The sequence below is a fragment of the Patagioenas fasciata genome, chromosome Z (assembly GCF_037038585.1).
Source record: "Patagioenas fasciata isolate bPatFas1 chromosome Z, bPatFas1.hap1, whole genome shotgun sequence".
Taxonomy (NCBI): domain Eukaryota; kingdom Metazoa; phylum Chordata; class Aves; order Columbiformes; family Columbidae; genus Patagioenas; species Patagioenas fasciata.
Genome location: NC_092560.1, coordinates 35,497,035 through 35,524,258, shown reverse-complemented (window position 1 = coordinate 35,524,258; position 27,224 = coordinate 35,497,035). Strand labels below are relative to the sequence as shown.

The following is a 27,224-nucleotide window of genomic DNA, read 5'->3' as shown; positions in this document are numbered from 1 at the left end:
CTTGTCATTTTTCAGCCTGCTGCAGGAGCATGGAAGCACAGAAAGCATGGGAAAACAGCAGCCCCACCGGTTTCTGTCAGCACCCAGCTGCAATGAAAAAATCACAGATGCCAAGTGGAGTGGGATTTGTCTGTGCCATGGAGCAGCAACATCTAGTAGTAAGCAAATGTTCCTACTAACCTCCATACGGGTTAGAGGGGTACAGAGGGCTGGTGCCCGGTCCTGGTCTAAGCTAGCTGAGTCCCTGACTGCTAGGATATCAATGCTATTGATCAGTTTTATTGCAGCACTACCTAAAGGTCTTCACTTGAATCTGATCGGCATTTTCAAGATGCTGTAAACATACAGCTAAAAGATAGATCAGCTCCCAAGAGTTTTAGCCACTGAAACATTGAGTAAGCAGGAGCAGGTCGGTTTAAGTGGGTGCCCAAGGCTGTAGGTAGCCACTAACTTTCTTTTGCCACCTCTAGATTTGCTAGATGCCTAAGTTGGTGCTAGACGGCGCAGATTTTAGGAGCACCAGTCAAGCCATAACCAGAAGAATGAGAAAGCCTGACTGGTTTCTTGGCTTCTTACGGTGCTCCTTAGGGAGCACCCTCTGTCCCAGGACAGAGCACAATACTGCATCTGGCACATCCACCAAATTAATGTCTGCGCCTATTATATGCCTGCAAAGGTGTTAGTTTAGTGAAAACTGAAACTCTATTCCTGTCATCACCAGCCACTCCGAAAAGCAACAGAAGTGTGTATCTGCATGTTAGCCAACATAATGCTTCCCTCTGGAGGTGTTTAAAGGAGAATGTACCCAGTTCCCTGTCTTTGCTCTTTGCCTGCACTGAGGTGTTTGAAGACTGAACCATTGCCTGACAGCGAAGAAAAGTCAACTTCTTCATCTGCCAGCTGCAGTGTGTTTTAAAATAGGTTGTCAGTTTCCTTAGTAGTGATAAAAGCATAACCCTGTTGTATTATTTTCATTGATAGATCAGAGTACAAACAAGTCTGTAGCTTTAAAATATGGTGTCCTACACCATCCCTACATCTGCTCAACAACTGCACAACAACTTTATTTACTAAACAGGACGTAGAAAAACCAAGCAATCAAGCAGGAAGCTCTAAAACATAATGTAAATCCGCTTGTGTTGTGTGAGTCTGGTTGTCCTCAATACTCTTAGCTGAGGTATATTGTATAAGTGATTTCTTTGTTTTTATGGAAGGCAAGGTAGAAGAAAAGGTAGAAGTATAGTGGAAGGGAAGTGTAACACTAGGACTGCAGTTTGTTTAATTTGCTATTGTATTGCTTAATATCTCAGCAAATAAGGTCAAGTACATGTTTTAAAATGTTAGTTAAGCCATGGCCTTCATGGATTAATATTGAAGAATACTGCTGTCTGATAAAATAAGGCACAAAAATAATGCTGATAGTTAGTTATTAATATTTTTTATTCTTTTGCTTGGAACTCACTTTTAAAAGGTTGAAATAGCATTGTCTGGTTGAAACAGGCCTGTGTAGCTGGTTGGAAAAGGACAGAAGTCTTGAGCTATCATACAAAAATGATGGATCAACACTAGCTATGGTATAAATGAGAATATCTTAAGAAGCTCATTGAATTTCTTCATAGAGGTGCTAAATGGTAAGTGCTGAGGAAGTCTGCTGCTGTTTGTATTTGATGCATGCCAGCATGCATACCAGGGAGATAATATAATGTATCTAATGTAGAATAGAAAAGCAGTCTTCAGAAGCAAAATTAGTTCCTAATATAGCTTCAGTGGAACCAGTAGATGTTACACTGGTAATGAATATGACTCATATTATCATATAGAAATTATACATATATGAATATGACTTTTTCAATATATATGAAAATGACCTTTTAAATGTGTTAGTAATCACTTTTAATAATACAATTATTAAATGCCACATTTCCTAATGAGTTAGCTAGAGTGTTGTAAAAGCATTTATCTAAGATTTCTTTTTTTTGTCTTCAGAGAAGTTCAGTGAAGTGGCACGCCTGCTGAGTAATCCCACATTTTCATGCAATACCGTGGGCGATAGTCTGCTCTCACTTATGCCAAGAAACCACAATGTAATAGGAAATCAGGACTTCTGGCCAGGGGCGACACATATTTATCCTAGATGAATTTATTTGAGAGGGGATGGTTATTCTCCCAATAAAAAAAATAGCTTCAAAACTCAGCTGTAGTGTTGCTAAAATTGAGTTTTGTGCTATGATCAGAATATCTTGACAAAGCTTAGCATTTGGTTTTACTCTGTCGTTGATGTCTTCAAAAGGCTTTTTTTTTGTTGGGTTGGTTTTATTTGTTTGTTTCTTTGTTTGTTGTTGTTATTGACTGAGATGATTCTTAAAATAAACTGTGCCACTTGTGGGGGAAAAAAATTACTCACAAATTTTTATGAAAATAAGCAAACATTGTGTAAGACTGCTCAATCTAATGCAACAAGCTTCTTCATAGAGGTCAAGATCACGAGGTGCATCTAGACCATCAGAAGATTTCACACTGATTTTCCTGTCTAAAGAGAAAAGCAAAGGAATGAGTCATGTGAAGAGTAATAATCAAGAGATAGGGCTGTGCCAGAGCCCTTGAGTGGGATTGGAGGGAGCAAAAATTCTTCAGCTCTCTGGCTTAAATCAGCTCAGCCAACACTGTGGTCCAAAAGGCAGCCAAGGAGAGAAGAGAGCTGTGGCTGAAACTTTGTAAGACAACTGGCTCAGCCTTCAGTTTGGTACCTTTTTCAGTCCACATCCTCCTACATGCAGCTTGAGGATGAAGCTGAAGTCAAACTACAGGATTGTATTTGTATAATATAAGGAACTGTAGAAAGCTCTGAAGGGCAGTGGTGACACAGGTTATATTCACCATATGTCTCTGCTAAGTACCGAGAAAAAAATGAAAAACAGTTAAAGTACTCAGGATTTGAAGGAAGGCTAATAAAATTTGGTTATTGTTCCATTTCTTCCTCAGCTTGCTCTAGAGACATGAGGACCTGTATCTAGTGGAGTGCCTCAAGGGTCAGTACTGGACTGGAATTATTCAATATATTCATCAGTGACTTGGATGAGGGAATAGAGTGCACTATCAGCAAGTTTGCTGATGACACCAAACTGGGAGGAGTGGCTGACACACCAGAAGGCTGTGCTGCCATCCCGTGAGACCTGGACAGGCTGGAGAGTTGGGCAGGGAAAAATGTAAGGAAATATAATAAGGGCAAGTGTAGAGTCTTGCATCTGGGCAGGAACAAACCGAGGTTCCAGTATAAGTTGGGGAATGACCTATTAGAGAGCAGTGTAGGGGAAAGGGACCTGGGAGTCCTGGTGTACAGCAGGATGACCATAAGCCAGCACTGTGCCCTTGTGGCCAGGAAGGCCAATGGCATCCTGGGGTGTATTAGAAGGGCAGTTAGTAGGTCGAGAGAGGTTCTCCTCCCCCTCTACTCTGCCCTGGTGAGACCACACCTGGAATATTGTGTCCAGTTCTGGGCCCGTCAGTTCAAGAAGGACAGGGAACTGCTGGAGAGAGTCCAGTGCAGGAAAAAAAGATGATTAAGGGAGTGGAGCATCTCCCTTACAAGGAAAGGCTGAGGGAGCTGGGTCTCTTTAGCTTGGAGAAGAGCAGACTGAGGGGTGACCTCATTAATGTTTATAAATATGTAAAGGGTGAGTGTCATGAGGATGGAGCCAGGCTCTTCTCAGTGACAAGCAATGACAAGACAAGGGGCAATGGGTATAAACTGGAATGCAGGAGGTTCTATTTAAATCTGAGAAGAAACTTCTTCACGTGAGGGTGACAGAGCACTGGAACAGGCTGCCCAGAGAGGCTGTAGAGTCTCCTACTCTGGAGACATTCAAAGCCCACCTGGACACATTCCTGTGTAACCTCATCTGGGTGTTCCTGCTCTGGTGGGGGGATTGGACTAGATGATCTTTTGAGGTCCCTTCCAATCCTAACATTCTGTGATTCTGTGATTCTGTGAAGACAGCAAAATGCCTGTGCGGTTTCTCTTAAGGAGGTAACAATGGATGTGATGCGTGAAAGATATACAGTCTGTTGCTGTGTCGCGCTCACTGTAATCACCCTTCCTCCCTGCACGGGCACTTCATGTCACCCAGCTTTTGGGCTTAGTTACCTCCTCCTGAGCCTTGTTGTGGCCAAAGTGGCCGCAGGAGCTGCCAAGCATCACATTTGGGCAGTTGAGGGAGGCAAGTGTCAACAGCCACAGTGGCAACCTGCCCAGGCTGTGTGTGCAGCAGGTGTTTGCCCAGGTAGTTCCTGGGCATCGGTGCTGCATGCTTTGGTGCCTCTCCTCCATCATACACCCTGTCACTGCTCAGGGACACCTCGGCTCCTCCTGCATCATTGAGGCCAGCCACACAGAGTGCCTGACTCTGGCAGGACCACGCATCTCCCGCTGCAATGACTGCAAACATCACCCACTGTAGATGGGGTCCCATGAGAACCGTCCCAGGGATGTCACCATAAAGTACAGGTTTCCTGGACAGATGTGGATTCAAACTGACTACAGGTCAACGAAGAAATCATCAACTCTTCCTGCGCTTGGTCTCTTAAATGAGAGACAGGTAATTTCCATGGACAGAGAGGGGATCTGTTTGTGGTTTTTTTTGTAATACTCTGTTTTTATTAGAGAGATGTGCTCAGTAAGGTCAGTGATTCAGCACAGGGGTAAGGGTGGATAATTTCTTCATTTATTGCTGCGGGCCCACTGTGGGGTCTGCTGCTCACCAGAGGCCTCAGGATAATGCAGAAACATAATTTTCTACATGTTGGTTTTCCAGTAAAGGACAAGGCTCTTGAATTCATGTGGGTTAGACTGAGGCATACAGGTCACTTCAGTGCAGATTTATTAAATTTGTCCTAATTTACTCTTTTGAACTACAGTTTTATCTACATGTCCATAAAAGGTTTCCTGATTGTGTATGTGTGTGTGCGTGCCTGACACTCATTAATAGGAGATGCACTGAAGAACTGAAGATATTGAAAAAAAATCCCGCTAAATATTTTTACACAGAACAGCTGCATGCCTGGTCTCTTTAGCCTTATGCTAATTTCTGACAAGTAGCTTCAAATCTCTCAGTGCAAGATTCTTGTTCCTTCAGTTATTCTGTAAAACTACTCTTCTAAGGCCAGGCACCAACATGTTGCTCTCTTTTCCCATACATCTGCATCAGACAGATTATATTCATTCAGCAAGACAGCTGAAGTCACAGCCTTTCAAACTTTTGCTATGCATTCCATTCTCCTACTTGGCTCTCATTTAAAATAAAACTTCGTTCTTCATCTACTTGGAGACCAGGAAAAGGACAATTTGGCTGCAAAAGGACATGTTCTGGGATCAAACAGGAGGGTCTGTGGAATGGGTACAGCTCAACATCTGAGTTTTTATTCACCTTCATCTCCATCGTTGGAGATTTTCTGGGCCTAGCAGTAATCCAAGCAGCTCTTTTTGACAGATTTAGAGTGTTTCATACAGTAATTGGAATCTCACTGCTTTAATGTCTTCATTCAAACAGTTTCTCTGATCATGGCACTGAAAAGGAAGTCTTATGCTACACATAGCTTTATGTGAAAAAAGGAGGTTTATGTGATTATGGTAATAGTTCATAAAATTTCACAGACAAAGAATAATTTAGAATTCATTTATTCATAACAGCAGAAGCTAATATACTTTTTGCCTACAAAAGAGTTTCAGACATTAATCTTTTCTCCTAGATGTCTGCTATTCTGTATAGCTAGTTTGGATTGTTTCAGTATTACAGATGCTGTAACTTTTTTTTTTTCCCTTTTTAGTCTCTTAAAAATACTGTTTTACATTAAATAAATAATGCTGATTCCATGAAGATGGTATCAAAGTTGTGTTCCAACTTTCCTGCAGATTTATGTAAGTATTTGAACAGAACACTGAGTTCTGGTCTCTGTTTTGCAGCTAAGCATTTTACTGATACAGAATAAATCACTTCCCTACAACTGCAGATATAAGTTTTAAGCAATTTAGCATATCCTTTCATAATTTGAGAATTTCTTGTTAATAGTGCATTTGCTTTGGGAACAGGGGAAGACTGTATGTGCATGACTGTTTACATATGTTATTTGTATTATTTCAGTAGGATACTGGTGGTTTTTTGTGGGTTTTTTTTTTTTTTTTTCTGATTACAGTCTTCTGTTTCAGTGTCTGTCTTATCTTGGATACTTCAAACCTCCCTAAATGTAATTTTAAACTGAGCTCATAAAAGGCTGGCAACAGCTTCAAATACTTAACTAGTTACTTGGGACCAAATTGTGTACTCCCTTGGCCTGACTTTGTCGAAAGCCTTGCAGCTGAAAGCAGAGAAAATTTGGCATGTAGCCATGAGAGAACTCAAGAGTGAAGACCATAGGCACCATGATTCAGATTAATCTCCATATTAACTTCACTGAAGCAATACGTCTGGAACATATTAAAACAATTTTGCTGTGTGATCTGTCAGTTACGTGTTATCATTCTAGAAAGTGTTTCTTTAAGGCCCTGTCCTCCAGGTTAAATTAATTTAGCGATGGCTAACTGACAGATCACAGGAGCTGCTTTATCTTAGACGTGTCTGTGGGGGGTATCTGGAACTTTTGGTGTCAGCCTCAATGCTTTTTCGTGTTTTTATTGGGAAGCTGAAGATACAGGAAAAATGACTGTTAACAAAATTTGCAGATGACAACAGGAAGAAGGATATGCTGGAGAAACACTAGTATAGAGAATGGAGGAAATTTCAGAAGAACAACAATCTGACCACTTACCTTTTTCTTAATAAGGCTTGTTGGCTAATAAGAATTCCTGACCATATATGCCTCTCTCCCTGTGTTTTTGTGTATGGCTTTTTTTTTTTTTCTGCTCGAGAACTGGAACACAAGGGTGTAAATAACATAGTTCTTTCTTATTATTGTTTGGTTGGTTGGTTTTGGGTTTGTGTGTTTGTTTTGGGGTTTTTGTTTGTTTGATTTTGGTTTTTGTTGTTGTTCCTGTTTTTGTCAAATACTGGTGACCTCTGGTGAGCTTCTTGCATCCTCATTCTACCTGTGAGCTGCACAGCTCGAGATAGGGCTTTTTCCTTTGGGTTGGACAGGGGTTGGATGAAATCACTCATTGGGATCATACAGATCCACAGGTGTGTGCTCCACCTTCCCTGAAAATCTCTGCAGTTTTGGAAACTTGGCTGGTTTCAGCTGTTTTTGTTTATGGCTTTGTTGAGCTTATGGCTGGGGAGCATTGCTCTGAGAGCTTTGATGGAAATGACCTTTTTGGTTTATTCCTTGTCACATGCAGACTGTGAGGAGCAGAGACAATAAGCTGTTGGCATCACAGAGCAGATGTGAAGTGCTTTTGAGCTGCAGGCCAAAAAAAGTCCAAGAGGTGAGCTCCTGACCTTAAAGTTTATGGGCACTTGGCTACTTGCTCCAAGAGTATTGCCTTCTTCCTGGGTTCTTCAGCTCTATCTAATCACCTAAAGATAGGTATATGTATATTTTTTCAATTAAAAAAAGAAAGTCATATGCTGTAACTAAAAAGGGATAAAAATGTTGAGTTCCCAAAATACACTGTGCCACAGAAAAGAGAAATATTTCTAGAATATAAGAAAAATCCCCATCAACAACATGCACATCTGCCCAGCATATCATCATTCCTGTGATGACATCTAGTGCCTCATTTCTTCCCTGCTTTCCTTGTGCAGGCAGGGAGAGTGTCATCCCTGCAGGGGTGATCAAAACAGGCTGCCTGCAACAAGGAAAGAGGAAACAATTAATTGGGGTGATGACCACTTCTCTAAAAGGCAGAAACAGTGCTGCTACCAGTCACTTGTCTGAAGTCTGTATTGGCATCCTTAGTTTCTGCTGATACTGAAAAGTCAGCAAAAAGGCTCCTTAGCACTGTTTTGAAAGTGTTAAAAAGCAGGCACTTCTATTACAGCGTGCCAGACGCCCGGAGGATCATTCATCTAATCAAGCATGTGCATGACTCACACTCTTGGTATTTATTACACATACCAATTGCATATTCATATGTTTCTACCACTTAGTTCATGCAATAAGCATAAATTATTTACATAAGCCCACCTTTTGCCAGAAGTCCATCTTTCATATTTGAGGGTCTTCATCGTAGGTATCTAGTGGTCTTTGTAGCCTGCTGCCATCCCAGTGTCAGCTTCTTGACCTAATTTCTTGAGTATATGGGGTGTTGCTTTGTGCTACTACACAGCAAAAGTCACATAGCTCTTTCTTCGTCTAGTGGAACATTCTGATTTCCTGGCTTGCTAACCAAGGCAATCCTGCTTTGCCTCATGTCCAATCTCTCTATATAGTCACTGTTTATTAAGTTCCTGTTTTACATTAGGCCTAGTCTTGCTACATTGTGCCTAGGGGTTTCTGAAAGAACTTTTGTTCCTCTTATTCTCTGGCTCATCAACAGCAAGTGGCACTGCAGAACTGGTGTGCGGCATGGCTGTGCCAGGCCTGTGACACTGTTGTCACCCTGGCAGGGTGGGATGCCAGGCCACATTCCCCAGCAGCAGGTGGCATCGGGTGCTTTTCTGCCATTTTGTCCTTGCCTGGACCAACCTCCACATGGAAGTCTCTCAAGGCTGACAGCTGCCCAGTGCCCTTTGCACAAGACCGGCCAAGGGGCAAACGAGTTTCTCTGAATGGAAATGTAATTGATGAAAAATTATGGTCAGCCCAACAGAAAGACTAAGGGCCATGCAGGAGTGCAGGAGCGTTGAGCATGCAGCAGTGTCTGCAAGGTTTTTCTCCTGCAAGCTTGGCCAAGCTTAACATGCTGCTGTGGGCTTGCTGTGACCAACAGAATGACTGGAAAGCCCATGCCTACTAATTAGTGGTGAGAGCAAAACAGTTCTGAAAGAAAACAAATTTATGCATAGTTCCATGTTGCTAAGCGCAGCTTAAGGAAACTCAATAAGTCAAGCAATGAAGGCACACAAATTCAGTCTTACATGGACCACAAAGATGAAATGCCTTTTTAACAGTGCCCCTATCAAAGTGCCCCTACGAACACGGTACAGCTGCCAGGGTGCAAGCTGAGCCTTCTTGCTTGCTTGCACATCAGTGTCCAGCTACTTTAAGTTTATTAGTTTATGAGTGGAAAACTGTGTTTCTCAAAGTTTTTTCATAGGTGACGTGTGTTGTGACTCTCTGCATTCCCACCCCACCCTGCCAGTTGGAGTTATTGGTGAGCCCCAAAGGTGTGTGAGCACATCCCCTAGCCAGGTCAACAGCATGCTGGCAGCAGATCAGCACCTCAAGGACTGGAGGAGCAAGGACTGGCTGTGTTTACTGGTTACAGGCATAGACACCCCTTGCATTTGGAGCACATGTCCCAGTATGGATGACATTTCCAGTGTGAAGTCTGTGTTAGCTGAAGAGTGTGAGGTGTGGGGTTTTTTATATTTTTATTTTTTTTCTCACAGTGGGCTGAAGGTCCAATAACCCCCTCCCCCAAAATGGTTTGGACCACCATGTCTCTTCACCTCTCCCTCCCCCCTTCACCGCACCAAACCTTGTGGTGGACGTTCCAAACCCTATGACATGCATGGGTGCTGAGGTCACAACCGGCCAGTGAGGCACTAGGCACTAGCGGGTTCTCCAAGTGCTCAGTCCCTCCAGGACAGTGGGCAAGGTGCCATCACTATCACAGTCTCTGCCAGCTCACACAGGTAAGCTGGATCCGTACTTCCTGGGGAAGAGGGAAGGGTACTGGGTGGTTCCTGGCAATGCCCCCACTGCCCTCTTCATGCTCGCAGCACACAGCCTCCCTGGTACGAGCTCTAGAGAGGTGCAGGCCCACACAAGATTTATGCTAAATGGCAAATAAGCTTGAGACCCAGCGCCCCTGGGTGAAGAGCAAGGCTACAGGAGAGGCTGGGTGTTTCAAAAGGGTTCAAGTGTGTCTCACAGTCAGTAGAAATCGGCTGCTGAATCATGGTGGACTAATTTACAATCCAAACGATGGGATTTATGTTCTTAGAGATCCCTGTTACCTGGTTTCAGTGGACTGAGTTGATCAGTAGTGGAAAATCTACAGATACGGGGAGGAGGACAACCTACTACAGGGAGCAATTCAGGGGATGAAGTATGATGGAGGAAGAGGGGGGCAGCTCCTTGGTGACTACTTGCATGAAGGTCTTGGAGATTTTGGCATTTATCTGGTGCCTGGAAGACAAATTTGGACTCTTTATCATCAAATGACAGGCAAAGCATAAACCAGCTTACAAGAGCAGGCATTTGTTATCGAGACAGTCTAACTGAAACTTGTATTTCCAAAAGGTTCAGAAGGTTGATCCTTCACATGCAGCAGTCATTAATTCACCCCTGAGCTACACCTCCAGCCCTCCTTTGCCTTGTCTCAGATCCCAGCCTGTCCCTGCCCTGATCCTGCCTGGATCCCAGGCACTGTGTGTTACTACCTGTGCAGTTGCCATGGCAGTGGTGGAGAGATACCTGTGAGTGGTGCCCCTTGCTTTACTGGAGACAAGGTGTGTTGGACATGAGTGTGCCACCAACAGCTGCAGATGGTCATCAGTTCCTTCCCTGACAACTGCTTTTTTCCACAGCAGCAAGATGGCAGCGGTAGAAGAAGCTTTCCATAAATTTGCGGTGTATGGTAACACAGCTGCCAGTGGCAATGACATGACAGGGAAAAACTTCTCCAAGATGTGCAAAGAGTGTGGGGTGATGGATGGAAAAGCCGTGACCAGCACTGATGTTGACATCGTATTCAACAAAGTCAAGTGAGTGTTGCAGGGAGGCAGAGTGGACAGCACAGCTGAGTGGGAAGAGGGAATGGCAGGAGGAAGGCAGGCTCTCATGCAGGGGCCAGCCCCAGGGCTTACCTGTATCGTGAAGTAACTTTCTTGTTGGTCTCCCCTTGCCATAGGGCCAAGGGTGCCCGCACCATCACCTTTGCTGAGTTCCAGGAGGCCATGAAGGAGCTCTGCAGCAAGCGCTTCAAGAACAAATCACCAGAGGAAGCACTGCAGGCTGTCTATGGCCTCATTGAGGGGAAGGAGCCAGGCAGCCCAGGCACCACAGTGAGTATGAGTTCCCTTATCCGATGTGCATCTTGAACTGCCAAAAGGCCATTTGTCCCTGCTGTAGGGAGGTATGCTGTCCTCACATGTAGGGAAGAGCTTGTTTGTGAGCCATTTCCTAACACTAGCTGACTCTTGCTGACCTCCTTTCTTGCAGAAAGCCTGCAAGTCCGATGCAGTTGAGAGGCTGACAGACACCAGCAAATACACTGGCAGCCACAAAGAGCGTTTTGATGAGAGTGGCAAAGGTAAGGGACTTGCTGGCCGCCATGATCTGACAGACAACAGTGGCTATGTTGCAGCCTACAAGGGAGCTGGCACCTATGACCAGACGCACTAAGATGGAAACTGCTTAAGGAACCAAGGACTTGCCCCCTATACATGGGAGAAGAGGCAAATAAACATCTCATGTAGGCAGCCTTTTGTGTCTGTGTACCTCAAATGCGACAAGGTGGGAATGCATGGGGAGGGCGCCAGAAGGGCTCTGAAGAGTGCTGCAGGTTCCTCATCTGACCACGCTGTGATTGCTGTGTGGTGGAGCTAAATCCACACAGGAGCTAGCCTTTTGAAGGGAATTCTATGGGCCAGTTAGTCCTCTGCCATCACATGCTTTGCATTTCCAATCAAGTGAACAGCAAGTTCGTCTCTGAATATTCACTCATCACTTCCATTCTTCCCTCCCAACACACTGTACCCTTTGCTGTGATTTTTAGCTTGGGGAGCAGTGTGTCCATGTTTTTGCATGGTGATGTTGGGTTAGATTGGAGTTGATGGTTTCTGGTGGCAGGCAGCTCAGCAACGGTGCCTGACCACACCTTGAAAAGCACTCTTACAGAACGCAGGATGCAACATGTACCACACTGTGGGGAGGGAAGGGGTACCAACAACACCAGTTCCCACTTTTTTCTTTCCCCTAACCCCAGGTTAAACCCTCTTTCTCACCTGTTCCTAGGACTTGACGTAGTCACTCATTACTGTTTTCCCAGACTTTGGGATGCTGGCAACTGGGGAATAGTTTGTGAGCCTGAGGAACGCAAAAAAAGAGCTGTGGTACAAGGGATCAGGAAGGTCTGTTGGAGTATAGCAGGTTCTCTGTACTTGGGAGGACTTTTTGCAATCTGTGCCTGCGCCAAAATCCATTGTGGCCTAGTAGCAGGAGATGGGTCACTCAGGATAGGGTGAAATGCGATTTACACACCAACAACAAGCTAAGAGGCCACAGACAAAGGCTGGGTGACCGACAGTAGGAGGTGGGGGACGTGCTGGAGGGCACATAGCTCCATCTTCTAATACACCCAGCATGGCACAAAGGAAAATCTGAAACCCTTCAAGGTGGCCCAGAACTTGTCTATCTTTAGCAATCACACCCCAGACTTTTCTATCTTTTCGCAATAACACCTCTGCAAAAGACAAAAAAAACCAAATTATGCAAGCAGGCAACCCAGAGGGCTATAAAAAGCTCACCTGTATCAGCATTGGCAGGGAACCCACCATCCTGTGGACCATTCCGCCCACCAGCCTCGGCAGGGGAACCGGACCAGACACCTGAGACCGTGTGCCTGCTTTTTAATGTTTTTTATAACTCATATCTTGAAAACACGTACTGAAGGTGGCTGTCCTCAGCAATGCTGCCTTCGTACATCATGTCCTGTACAATCATTTAGGCAAAGTACCTGTAAATTAAGAGATAACAGGATCTTGTACAAAATAGAAAAGCTAATGCACTCAGTAAAACAACGACAGAGCATTCTTACATAGCTCTGGTTTTCGTGGCACGGCATTTCTTATTTAAATACTGTCAGCAGGCAATTGCAACAAATATTAATAATTCAGAGCTATGATTGCTATTCCTGACACTTTCTTTTATTAGTTCCTGAAGTGGCTCTAGTCATCCTGTTGCTCTCGAGATGCTCCTGCAAAAATATGACTGAGAGGCTGCAAGGCTGTATGCTGGTGCCTCAGACCCGGACACAGCTCTTTAACTGTCTCCTGTGCTTTGGCGTCTAAGTCATAGACCTCTGGTCTTCCCAGGATGAGGGGCTGAGTGACTTCTTCCCTCACAACATAGCACTACGTGGGGAGTACAGCTGGTGTGTGTTCGTCTAATAAAATACATGGACTTGAGCTTCTTCCATGTCTCCCAACACTCCAAACACTTCTTAACACATGATAGGTAGTAATCAGCAGGGTCCTGCTGACGCTTGGTGGCCAAGAGGAAAGGTGTACTGGTTCCATGGGCCCAGCAGCATACTACCACCAAATAATGCAGTTTTCAAGCAAAAGATGTAGATGTAGTATCAGGAGTCTCACAGCCATATCAGTGTTCAGGCATGGTGCGGCATCTGATGTCTCCGTTCCTTCTACCTGCACTTCAGACTCTTTGGGACCTTTCCATTTTGGGGGAAGGGAAGACAGCAACTGTAACCAAGCAAACCTTGAGTGTATTTCTTTGTTCAGGCCTCAGTTTCTAAATGACCTGAGAAATTACCCACATAAAGGTCTGCAAACAAACACAGGAATGTGTTGCATTTATTAGTTTTAGGGTTTTGTTTGTTTGTTTCAGATATATATACATGTACACATCTGGCATGGAAAAAGCTGTGAGAGCTTTAGAAACAAACTGAGAGCTTTGTGCTTGTGTAGTGTGAGTTCTGGTTTGCATTAACTTGGGTACAATGTGACACTGGAGGGTGAATTTCTGAGACATGATTCAGTCTGTACTTCATCCTGTAATCTAACTTGCGTAGCACCCCAGCACCAACAAGAATCACTACTTGTCCTGCCTATTCCTTATAAGTAGAAACCACAAAAAGATGAGGAATGCCATGCTCACTCCCTACGGCAGCTACAGAGTGGACGGATAAAAGGGAAGTAATGGTTAACTGAAGAGTTTAAAAATAGTACCTGATTACTGCATGCCCCTGGGAAAGCAGTAACTCCAGTGGATATAAGCTTTTAGAAAAGCCAGATACATGCATGTATAAATGACAGAATCAACAAAACTTTTGCAAAAGAAAAAAAAAATAGTTTATGCTCTAGTGCATTGGGTGCCTGCAAAAATTGAGGTGGCTCCCCCGTGCAAGGTGCGTGCATGGATGTCCTGTTACATCACTTTCACTTTCTAAATATCTGTACCATTGTGTATTTGCTCTGTTCAACAGGCCATATTATCTAGAAAACCAGCCATACTGGGAGAAGGAGGTTAGAAGCCTGCCTGCCAGCAGCCGCTGAGGTTTATTGTGCATCACTTTTCTGTGTGATCCTTTGAGCATCAGAGGGAGCATGAGGGTTTTTCGGACAGGGCTGGCTGTTGGTGCTCCTGTTGTAATTTAAGTATGTGTTCACTCAGTGGTCAGAAGAACGAGGCCTGTAGAAGCTGGTGTAAATGTAGCTACACACGTATAAACAGCCCAGTTTGCGGGATTTACTGGCAACAGCAGAAATCTTGCTGACATACAATGACATTGATTATCTAGGTGTTTATAATCAGCTACGGCTATGATGTGTTATTATGGTGGAAAAATAGGGAAGCATTGGCTCCAAATTACATATCTGTCAGGAAAAGAAACATCAAACCAAGCCAAACAGTCAATTTGCAACTGCTCCAAAGCAGAGTGGAACAAACACCCCTAACCCCTGCCCTTTGGCAAGTACGGTGAGCTTGTTTGTCTAGTGTTTCTCTTGATGTAGCCCTTTTGCCCCCACAGCCATTCCCTTCTATGCAGTTTCCTTGCTCTCTTCTAGAAATATGACACAAGATCAACATCAGCAATTCTTTGCCAGCTGGTCATTGCTTCATGTTAGTGGAGGTGGGACCTGATATACCAGTCAGATAGAAATCACTCGATAACATTGATGACATCGGTAGACAAATTAGAACAAGATCTGAAGATATGGCTATGGTGGTTGTGAATTAACAACTGAGGCAGCAGGACAAAATGTTATAGAACACAGGTACGAAAAAATTATGAGAAACACACATGCCTGTGTATGTCTGTGTAACATTTTTAAAGTAAAGTCTTCAAACTGTGCAAGACACAGCCATAAAAGGCCTCTGCTACCTGTTCTGCCACTTAGGCATGCAGTTACAGTCTTGGCACAATCTTGCTGAAACCGGCACAATTTCACTTTAACAAAGCAGGAAGAAGAAAGAACAGATGTTGGCATCAACGCAGTCACTGGCCGGTGGCAGTGCAGCAGGACAGACGAGTACCAACGCCAAATAATGCCTGCACTGCAGCGTGGACTGATGGCTCACACTGTTTTCTGCGGTATTGATTCCTTCGCAAAGTCATCTGCTGTTGTTGTTGCAGGCTGTATTTCTAAGATGACAGAGGCACAGGGAGCCTGCACTCACTGACTCGCTCTTGCACGGGGCATGACAGGCGAGCAGCTGTAGCTGGCACCCACGCGGCAGTGGGACCCCTCTATGAGCATGGTGACACAGTTAAGCAAGACCTGGACCTAACAGGCTCTCACCCTCAGAGTTTTAGGCATCTGCAGTGGTAAATAGATGCGGGGGGTTAATGATCCACACACATTTATACTGGATTAGTCATCCAAGTGCTGTTTACATTCAAAGTTAAGAATTTAATGGACAGCAATAAAATGCTTTCCCCAGCTGCCTTGTTTCTCTGCTTCTCTGGTTATTGAGAAATATGCACATCTCCACTGCCTCAGGGAAGCAGCGGTTATACTCAGTGCTGAGTTAATTGTAAGCCAACAAACCCAGTGGATATTCACCTCAATTAACAGATACATAACAGAAAAGGAAAAAAATACCTGTTTAGAGACTGAGGTACCCAGAGAGCTCTGGGTAGTTGAAGAATTGTTGTTTCTGGTTGGGTTTGTGCTACATTGCTCCATGTTTTCCACAGGAATCCATGGTGTACTACAAGCTTGAAGGAAAATGTGTATGCCATAGGCTTGTCTCTATATTCTAGTGCTATTAATCAATCCAGTAGGAGACAATTTCTTTCCCTACAGTCCTTGTCTTTCTCATAGTCGCTGCATCCTCCACCCTCATTCCTCCCCTCCTCTTCCAGCCACAAACCTTCACAGGTTGCCTGGTTGCCCCAGTAAAGATGCTTATGTCTCAGCCTGCAGCTGCCTGTAGTTACAGCAGGAGGCATTCAGCTGTTGAGTCTCAGCCATCAGCCTGACAACCGCTCCTTGCCACCACTGGGCCCACAAGTCATCCTGGCAAGGAGAGTCAGGTTCAAATGTGGTTGTGCCGCTGTTTCACGTTGCACCACAGCATGTAGCACTGGGACACACTGCTGCCGAATGGGGATACTAACACCTGTAGTGGCTTTTTTCCTTTTGAGTCTGGGATCACTTTAAGTCCAATATTATTTTTCTTCACTGTCAAGAATTGGATAGTGCATTTTTTTTTTCTTGACTTACAGGCTTTCTGTCCTCACTAAACTTAGGGCTGGTAATTACAACTGCTGGCTTAATGTTTCCCTGTACTATTCACTCCCTTCTGTGCACATTTGGGAGATATTCCATATCTCTCTGTCTGCAATCCCCCACTGCTGGTATCACTTAAAAGACAAGGGGACACAGAGTCTTGGAAGTCTTCGTTAATCATCCACAGCTAACCGTTCACGATTATAAATGATTCACGATATGTCCTCACATGGAACTTTGCCTCACAGCAAGCAGCAAATGGCCAGACAAGTCCTTCTACACTGCACAGGCACAGCACTGGCCAGGGGAGGCGAGTGCCAGAACTTGGCAAGTGCATCGTCAGGTTAATGCGTTCAGGCATTGCCACCTCCTGGCAGGGAGGAGGATTTTGTGTATTTGAGCCCTAACCAAAGCTGTAATTACACTTTGCTCTCCTTCCCTTAAAAAAACCCAAAAAGCATTTTACATGTTCTCACCTGCTCCTTCCCTGTTACTCACACCAGCCTCCCTTCCTCCATGCTGCAGTTTACTACCCCTTAACTCTGCTGTAACAATTACTTGTGGGGCCTCACTGCCAAATGGGATTTCTGATACAAGTCACTCTAAAAATAAAGACAGACAAATCCAGACAGCCAAAAGACAAAAGCCCCTTCATACTAGTTGATGGTGCAGTCCCACAAGTGGGAAGGTGGAACAACTAGGCCAGATTTGCTATGCAGGAAAACAATCACAGCTGTATAGTGTAAGGGTGATCCCCCCAAAAGGCTTGAAGAGCTCCCTACCTTCCAGCCTTTGTTTTTATTACTCAGATTCACATTCAGTCCCATCCAGCCTTTGCTTTCTCGAGGACTTCAGCTTGCAGCAAAAGTGAAACGAGAGGCTAAGATCTCTCTCTTGTTATATCAGAATACCTAGAATACCAAGGTGCCTTAGGACTGGAGGAAAGCAAATGTCACTCCAGTCTTCAAAAAGGGCAAGGAGGACCCAGGTAACTACAGACCGGTCAACCTCACCTCCATCTCTGGAAAGGTGATGGAACAACTTATCTTCGGTGCCATCTCAAAGCACATCAAGGATAAGAGGGTCATTAAGGGCAGTCAACATGGCTTCACCAAAGGGAAGTCATGCTAAAACAGCCTCATAGACTTGTATGAGGACATAACCAGGTGGGAGATGATGGCAAAGCAGTGGATGTCGTCTATCTTTGTTTCAGTAAAGCATTTGACACACTCTTCCACAGCATCCTCACTGCTAAATTGAGTTAAGTGTGAACTGGATGATTGGGTAGTGAGGTGGACTGTGAGCTGGCTGAAGGAGAGAAGTCAGAGCATGGTGGTCAATGGGGCAGAGTCTAGTTGGAGGCCTGTATCTAGTGGAGTGCCTCAGGCATCAGTACTGGGGCCAGTACTATTCTATATATTCATCAATGAATTGGATGAGGGAATAGAGGGTACTATTGGCAAGTTTGCTGATGACACCAAACTGGGAGGAGTGGCTGACACGCCAGAAGGCTGTGCTGCCATCCAGCGGGACCTGGACAGGCTGGAGAGTTGGGCAGGGAAAAATTTAAGGAAATATAACAAGGGCAAGTGTAGAGTCTTACATCTGGGTTAGGAACAATCCCAGATTTCAGTATAAGTTGGGGAATGACCTATTAGAAAGCAGTGTAGGGGAAAGGGACCTGGGGGTCTTGGTGGACAGCAGGATGACCATGAGCCAGCACTGTGTCCTTGTGGCCAGGAAGGCCAATGGCATCCTGGGGTGTATTAGAAGTGGGGTGGTTAGTAGGTCAAGAGAGGTTCTCCTTCCCCTGTACTTTGCCCTACTGAGACCACACCTGGAATATTGTGTCCAGTTGTGGGCCCCTCAGTTCAAGAAGGACAGGGAACTGCTGGAGAGAGTCCAGCACAGGGCAACAAAGATGGTTAAGGGAGTGGAGCATCTCCCTTACGAGGAAAGGCTGAGGGAGCTGGGTCTCTTTAGCTTGGAAGAGACTGAGGGGTGACCTCAATAATATTTGGGTGTAAATACGTAAAGGGTGAGTGTCATGAGGATGGAGCCAGGTTCTTCTCAGTGACAACCAATGATATGATATGGGGCAATGGGTATAAACTGGAACACAGGACGTTCCATTTAAATATGTGAAGAAACTTCCTCGCAGTGAGGGTGATCGAGCACTGGAACAGGCCGCCCAGGGAGGTTGTGGAGTCTCCTTCTCTGGAGATATTCAAAACCTGCCTGGACACATTCCTATGCAACCTCTTCTGGGTGTTCCTGCTCTGGCAGGGGGATTGGACTAGATGATCTTTCGACGTACCTTCCAGTTCCTAACATTCTATGATTCTGTAAATAGTTGCCTGCACCTCTGAGGGAGGCTCCATTGGTGTCATGTGACTTAAATTCTGCATAGCTGATACCCGTAATGCAGAAATCCTTGAGCAGCTGATATGCTGCACCGCCTCCTGGCATCTCTAACCTTCTAGATCCACCTCAGTATTGTTGAAAAGTACTGTCTCAGGAAGGCTTAGGTGTAATAACAACATGCCTATTTTGAGGGATTTTCCTGCTAGTCCTGAATAGCTTCAAAAGCAGCCCAGGCTTAAGTGGGCTTATCCGTTGTGTCAGGTACCTTTTCAGCGTTAATAGGGGAATCTCAATCTTCCACAATCACAGTAATTCATTAAATATACATGCTCTGCACAACATCAGCATTTTTTAGGAAGAACTTAAATATTAAAAGATTCTTGTTAAAACAACATATTTTGTAAAAGTGTCTTTAATTTTAATTTTAAAACCTAATCCATTTATTTCAGAATACTTTATATTCCCATTGTAAACTTTTGTTACATAAAAGTGAAGGTAAAAATGATCAAGTAACACAAGGAAGTGACACTCAAAACAGAGAGGAAGAAATATTCCTCCAGTTTTGTTGTATAAGATAGAACTTTTACAGATACATATATATGTATATATGTAAATATATATATATATATACCTAGAGAGATATCTCAAAGAAATGGAATACTGTCACTCACTGATAGTAGAGATTTGTGCAATTTGTTTCTAATTAATATCCCCATGAATGTACTAATTGCACATTTAGAGCTAACAACTGATCTGCAATGGGATTAAAGCAACAAAACACCTACATGTAACTACGGCTAACTTCTACACAAGCTGTTCTTGTAGAAAAAAATGCTTCTCAAAAAAAAAAAAAAACAAACCAAAAATAAATCATCTTCAATATAAGTCACGTTTGGTTACATTTGAAACATGGTCTATTGCACTCAGTATCGTTCAGTAGCGTGTGCTTTCCGAAGTGTCTTGAACTGGACAGCCAAGATTAAACTACCAAAAATTACCAGGTATTTTTTGAAAAATAGACCATAAACTTAGTAAAAAGAAAAAAAAAAAATTACATTAACTCCTACATTTGTTTATAGTCATCTCTTTTATGAAAACCATCTCACAATTTCTCACTGTAATTGCCCACACAGTCTCTTTGCTAGGAAAAAAAATATCACTGCATCTCTAAGAATACCCTGTTCACAAAACAATTAAACAAATATGTTCTAACCAGCCATATGCAATAAATACATCTAACATTATATCTTATCCTTTATATTCCTCTAAAATCTCTAAATCTAGTAGATGCAATGCATGTAGGCTCCTGAGATACAAGCAAATGCCAGTGAAGTAGCTGCTTGTGAGGAATAAGAGATAGAAATGTTTGTAACCTTAATATTTAAATGAGATTGGACAAACAAAGCATAAGGGTAAAAACAGAATCAGAAGTTCAATACATTATTTGCTATTACCATTGCTAGACTTGCACATCAACCAAGATGCACAGTGCATTACAAAAGAGTGATACGGCAAATACCTTTCCTGAGATGTTCACAGGGATTAATAACAGGACAAAGACTAACATATAGGAGCAGTTAAAAGTAAACTTGATGTTCATATGCCTGTTTTAAAATATTTGAGCTAGGGGTGAAATTTAGCTTTAGAGGTGATCCGATGTGGTGAATTCTCACGAAAGTTTTTCAATAAAGGCTTGAAAAAAGATAGAAATGATTGCTGCTCAAAACACAACAGAAAGGAGCTTTGGTGTACCCAAAGAGATACATGGAAAAGAAATCTCTGGAGGTGGCTGAAGCAGCACAGAAATAGAAAGGTGCTGCTCTGTCACCTTTGGCTTCACAGCTGTCTTTTCAGCAATGCAGTAATAGAGGTTATGTTCCAACCCACAATCATTTGTCTCAGGTGCTGGTATGTTTTGCCCCAACATGAGAGCAAGCCCCTGAGTTCCCAGGTTTCACCAGGAAGAAAATAACTCCCTAAGGGACAGCTGGGCTTCCACAGGAGATGAGAAAAGAGTTGGTCACATTTAAAGGAGATGATGATGTTAGAAATTCACATCTCCCAGTTCCTCTCTGCTTACATTACTACTGAGAAGAATACAACATGGTTCTAAAGGGACTTGGGGGTAAAATCAAATACTCTGTCAGTCAAAGTGACAGAGTCACTTTCAAAGTGAATTTTCTTCACAATGAAAAATGTTTATGCTATTCTTCCTTGGGGAGGGGGAAGGCTGGAACAACTCTTAATGCATTTGAGGGCTAAGAATATTAATACCAAGAATCTAAATCCCAGTCTGCATTGAAATACAAGAGAAGAAAAGGGCTGAAGGAAATTAAACAGGTTTTACATGACCGCAAAATGTAATGCCAATAAAGCTGTAAATAAAATTAAATTGAATGTAGCAAAAGTATAAGCATCTGCTCTGACATTCTTGCTGTTCTTTTTGGAGGCCTCTCCATTTTCAACACTCTATTTCAGAGATGGATATTGTGCAGAAGACAAGAAAAGACAACCCTACAGACACAGGGCTTGGGTCTGAGCTTCGCAGGGTGAAAGTGGCAGTACAAAAATTAAAGTCGTTTGTATTCAGAAATGTAACTGCTCCTCAGAGGGTGCTGGCTGGAGGCAAGGAAGTCACTATCCCTTGTGCTGCTAGTGGGAAATGTCATAATAGTAGTTACGTAATCTCATCTCAACCGCAACAAATCCTGGTCGGTCATCAGCACTGTAGAAAGACAAAAAGCATCACAGCACATGAAGGAAAAAGCTGTAAAGGTGCCCATGCCTTATGTAACACCTGGGACATCACTGCAGTGATAGCTCATTTAAAGCTGCTCACAATATGTTAAGTCTACCAAAACGATGCTACAAGATGAATATCAAGTGGTAAATGTCACTACAGAGCATCCAGTCAGTGGATTTACTATCATGCCTGTCACCTTGTGGTTCGTGAAGGTACTAAAAGAAAAAAATGGTAAAACAGCTCAATTTAATTTTCTAGTTTATGTCAGTAACAATCTAGGTGTAATAAAACTAACAAAGAATCAAGGTACCTAAAAGTGATGTACCATATCTTCTTAAATGAAATCCAGACACCTTTGTCACACACAGATATTCTCCAGTTGGTAAACTGGAAGAATAAGTGACATTACAACATTAAAGTCTTGAAAATGAAAATTTAAAAAAAATGCAATCCAAAATGAGACAAAAATATTTTCTTAATTTTAAATTTTCTTTTCAAAATACATCTGACTGATCTTTTCATGGAATGACTTGTTTTTTTATGGTACCTTATTTTTTGTACATAACTGTTCCAGCAAAATCACCAGTGTAAAATCAGCTTCATGTGGTAAACTCAATAACCCAAATAATTTCCACTTGAAAGTGCAACTGACTCCTTAGTTTGGAGGCTGGTTGTAAGCTAAACACCAGCCGAAATGATGTATTTTGAAATACCCTTCCCAGCCCTTCTGCCCACTTCCTGGCTATTAACTAAGCAGATTTAAATATACTTCTATTAAAAGAGAGAGCATCACAGCACACTCACTTGTATGTCCAACACAATTTCATTAGATCATAGACTTCTGTTGGACAGACTTCAGGACGTTCCATTCGTTCTCCTCTTTCAATCATTTGTGCAACTTCACCACCTTTCATTCCCTGGAACAGAGTGACCAGAACAGTCATCTGAGTTGCAAAAGACTACAGCACATGAGACAGCATAAAAGAAGCCTGGAGTTGATTTTTTGGGCTATCGTTTGACTCCTTCGTTGCAACAGATGGGGTGCTAAGGCCTGCTTTGGCCTGCAATAACCCCTTCCAGGCAGGAAAGGCATTGGTTCAAATTTGCGCTGAATTTTTACAGAAAAAAAACATGCCAGACAGAACTACTCACCTTATATGGTTTTTGCCCATAGGAGAAAGCTTCCCACATTAAAACCCCAAAGCTCCAGACATCACTTTTGCTAGAAAATTTGTAGAAATTCATACATTCTGGAGCATACCACTTCACTGGCCATTTTCCATGACTTTGTGCCTAAAATAAGTCATAACAGGAAAAAAAAAAGGCAGGCTAGAGACAGTGGTAGATGGTCAATAACATCAGAATTCATATAAGCCAAGTTAATTTAGATCTGCACATATCAGTACTGATTACCATAGCATTTCTGATTCAGTTGGCATTAGAAGGAATGGGTAGCAGCTTCTTCAAAAGTGTTACAAAATTGTTCCTAATCTTCCACTTTCAAAATAATGCACTGAAAGGAAATCTGTGCTAAAGCAAAGCTTAGCTAAATGACCTGGAGTCATGTTTTTAGTGGAATCCAATTTAAAGTTGCTCTTTAAAAGTAAGATATTTCCTCTAGGCTCTCCACAGAGAGTAAGAGATACACACCCAGCCACACTGAGTCTCAATATTACTTCAAGTTGATGCTCCATTTCAAAGCACAGCGACCACCTTGTGGCAAACTGCAGTTTGATTAAATTACGTTGTAACACTGTGTTACAACAATGCAAGTGTCAAGCTATCCCAGCACAGCGCTAGACCTAGTCAAAGAACTCCCCTGCATTTTGTGGAGTTGTCAAGGGAACAGGCCTTTGATACCAGTTCTCAAACCTCTGATAAGCAGCTCTGGCCAGGCTAGTGGCACTGATTCAAGATGTTACTGCCTTTTCTGGCAGCAGTCACTATTCCCATAGGAAGGTCATCAGAAGGGAGCATGTGCTTGCTCCTCCTCTGTAGCATTTCATGGTCTGGCTTATTAGTTTTAAACAGCTGATGAAAGGGAATAGGCAGAAGAAAGAAACAATTTGAACTGTAAGAGCACTAGATCAGAAAAAAAGATGCGGACATGGTTAAAGCCTCTGTCTCTTACAGATGTTTTTACCTTATTAAATGTGGTAGTTATTTCAGTCCCTTTAGCTCCACAGAGATCAAATGAATGTAAAACCAAGCTAAACGAATTCTGCTCAGTTCAAATAATTATTTCCAATGGTATTCTTTCGAAAAACTCTCCAAATCCAGTTCTCTTCGTCAATAACACAGCGTGCTAGCCTAATTTTTCCTTGGAAATAGTGAAAGTGCCTAAAAGCTCATACCTGCAACAATTTCCCCCTTTTACATATGGAGGTATCTCATTTCCACAATAAATTCCAGTCTTCTACTGAGAAGTTTAACAAAAGTTAATGAAAGGGTAAGCAAACTAAAGGAGGAATAAGCTTTTTCCTTCCTACATATCTCTTAATGTTGATCACACATTTTGAAAATCAGGCTATGAGATAATGGATGATACATATTACTTCTAATTTTCAACTTTTAAAAATAAATGCACTTCAACTGAAAATAACCTTATTAAGCTATGTTACCATACAGCTGTCATGTCTTGTGCAAACCTTACCTTGTAATAACTTTCATCAGCACTAAGAGCTTTAGAAAGTCCGAAGTCACTAATTTTGGCGTAATGCTGGGTGACTAATAGCACATTTCTTGCAGCCAGATCCCTATGAACAAAGTTATTCTCCTCCAGGTATTGCATCCCCATGGAAACCTGATGTACCAGCTCTGTTATATTCTTCTCCGTGACATGTCTGAAAATCATAATTGAATTTTTAAGAGGTCAGGAGTTCATTTTCATGACTTTTGATGGAGTTCAAATACAAATCTTTGCTGTGAACTTCCCCACATCATGCTAGGAACCTGATCCACTTATGTTTAGCTAAGCTTTAATTAGAACGGGCAGTATAAGAATGTCCTGAGCAAGATGATGTGTGATCATATCAATAAATGAGCAATTGAAGGACACTGGAAAATTCTTTCATTTATTGATTTTACCAGAAATATTTGACAGGAGACATGTACAAGGTAATCACGTCTCAGTGAAGAGTAACTACAATCATTAATTATAACATTAACAACATGTCACTTTAAAATTGCCCTTAAAGGAGAAAATAAAAAGGACTTGTAATTATTTTTTTTTCCCTTTTGATAAATCCTATGAAATGGAATCAAAGCTTACATACCTATTTTTTTGCAAAAATTTATTCAACGGCCCAAGTTCAGCCATTTCCATTACTAACATCCAGGCCTCAGCTTCACATATGCCTATCATTCGGACAATATATGGATTATCCAGTTGCTGCATTACATTTGCTTCTCTCAGTAATTCATCCTTTACAGCTGGATCATTACTCTCATTCTTAAGAATTTTTACGGCCACTGGCTTGGCACCCCTGTGAAAGAGAATCCAGTTCTGGGATTAGTTGTTGAAAAATCTGCATGCGAATGCACACAATCTTCATCTGATGTTTCTTTGCCCATACTACAACCGTGACAAAAGACAGAATTGACATTCAGAGGGCAAAGAACTTGACTGTAACAGAGACAACTCTCTAGCAAATGGTCAGAAGATGGTGAAGTGAAAGAAAGAGAATGGAAAGAAGCTCAGAAAATTATAAATAGTAATAAAAATGCTTTAACAAGCCTGAAAGCAACTGCACTGGACAAAAATTTTCTTGCCCATTCTGGCAAGACCGCCATAAAGCTTCTCTGGCAAGAAAAGTCACAAAGGCCTTTCTGAGCACTGGGGTGTTTTTGTGGTGAGACTAGAACACGCAGCGTTGCAAGGCCCTGAGACAGCGCTCTCAAATACTGAGAAACTAAGCCTACTCCTGCAACCTTCAGCTCATACAACTAAGTAAAAGAGCTACTGATGAGACTGACTGAGCTCAAGCATGAAACAAGATTAGCAAATACACAAGCTGGGACTAGAGCCCTTCAAGTACCCTCAGACTGTAATGCAAAAAGAAAAATCCTTCCTGGTTCTGAAAACCTTAGTTAAAAAAATGGCTCCAGCTTCATGTCGTGAAAGTGTATACATCATCAGCCCACGCACTTAAACAACATACTGATAAAATTTTACTATGAAAATGCATGAACAGTCAGGTGGTCCCACTTCTGCCAGTATAAACTAGGTCTGTTCCTAATGCAATTACGTGATAAAAAAGGTCACAACGTGTTCTGTCTTCTTGAAAATCAACATTCCAGCTTTATGAAACAGGTACTTATCATACTTATGTGAAAATCTATTTGCTACAGGCAAGCTGTCTATGACACACTATAGTATTTCTCAAAGAGAGGCTGTGCAGATGGGAAAGACTGAGTAGCATGGTTGCCCATACAAACCATGAAGGAAGGAAGTGGACTTCCCACTCTACTATCCCCGAGAGGAGAGAAAATAACCATACGGGAATTTCCCCACTTTAAAGACAAAAATAATAGCTGGGATGTGACAACGCTGCAGGCAAAGAGGTCTCTGCAAACAGAGGAAAATAAAATGAGCATATAGAAAATCAGTGCACGAGTGCATGCACAAAGAGGGAAACCAGTGGATCTGACGCCAAATTACTTAGGTACAGTCTGTCACTCCAAAGGACATACAAAGATCACTGCTGCTCCAAAAAAAAAAAAAAAGCTAGAGCTTTTACATATCAGACTTCATGAAAAGAGAACGGAATGCTTACTTTTTCATTTTATAGAACCCTTTCTTTACAGTACCAAAGTTGCCAGATCCAAGTTCTCCTTCCTCCAAAGTTAACAATTTCCTGTCAAGAGTAACATTTTTTGGTTTCATTTCATCTGGATCAGCATATGGACTTTCATAGACTTCAGTATCCATCGGTAATGCTTCTCTTTGATCACCTGCAGTTCAGTCAATGAAGAAATAAGACATTACGTGAGACATTTTTGCTGCCACAGCTCCTATATTCACCCTTTCTATGTTCAGGATCATCAGTGTGTTTGACTTAACAAGGGCACTATACAGAAACCACATGCAGTTCAGCTACCGGCACTTTAGAACACCCCAAAAGAGAATGACCTTCCCCTGGTGACATGTTCTAACTATTGAGCACCTGTGTAATGTGAAACCAGGACGCTGCTTGGTGGAAGGAGGCTTAAAGGCTGTCCCTTCTCCTTAATGCTTCCCATTAGTTACCTTAGACAATTCTTCACTCAGAATGCTGCCTTATATGTAGTTAATTCTCAGGCACCCACCTTTAATTGCACTTTACAGAAAGCCTGAGCACCACCTTGGCACAATTCCTTTTATGAAGTGCAAGGACAGACTTTAGAGTCAAGGAAGCAGTAATCTTTCACTTCAATATGGAAAAAAGGATTTCTGCTAAATGTCTTTTATTACAGATGGTGTCATTTGGCAGTTTCAGCTACCAGGCTTGAACCATGATAGTGGCTGTACCAATACACAATACGGTGTGAAACATATGAAAGAAAAAGGAAATATGGATCGAGGAGACATCTCTGGCATAAAGAAGGAAATTTTATAAATTATT

At 42.6% G+C, this 27,224-nt stretch overlaps 2 protein-coding genes across 2 annotated transcripts in view; one reads left to right on the top strand and one right to left on the bottom strand.

The window, feature by feature from the left end:
• Nucleotides 1-5,826: 5,826 nt before the first annotated feature.
• Nucleotides 5,827-11,561, top strand: LOC136115281 (tubulin polymerization-promoting protein family member 2-like). Its single transcript, XM_065861283.2, has 6 exons — nt 5,827-5,914; nt 7,328-7,414; nt 9,483-9,728; nt 10,626-10,802; nt 10,949-11,102; nt 11,260-11,561. The coding sequence occupies exons 4-6, from the start codon at nt 10,633-10,635 to the stop codon at nt 11,440-11,442; spliced, it is 507 nt and encodes a 168-aa protein (XP_065717355.1). The 5' UTR covers nt 5,827-5,914; nt 7,328-7,414; nt 9,483-9,728; nt 10,626-10,632; the 3' UTR covers nt 11,443-11,561.
• A 7,761-nt stretch (nt 11,562-19,322) lies between these two features.
• SYK (spleen associated tyrosine kinase) overlaps nt 19,323-27,224 on the bottom strand; it is a 50,961-nt gene continuing 43,059 nt past the window's right edge. Inside the window, exons 9-14 of the mRNA XM_065860825.2 lie at nt 26,397-26,574; nt 24,897-25,106; nt 24,275-24,464; nt 22,774-22,914; nt 22,426-22,538; nt 19,323-21,603 (exon numbers count right to left, since the gene is read on the bottom strand). Of these exons, the coding sequence (XP_065716897.1) occupies nt 21,531-21,603; nt 22,426-22,538; nt 22,774-22,914; nt 24,275-24,464; nt 24,897-25,106; nt 26,397-26,574 (905 nt within the window). The 3' untranslated portion in view covers nt 19,323-21,530. The remainder of the gene's footprint in view (nt 21,604-22,425; nt 22,539-22,773; nt 22,915-24,274; nt 24,465-24,896; nt 25,107-26,396; nt 26,575-27,224) is intronic.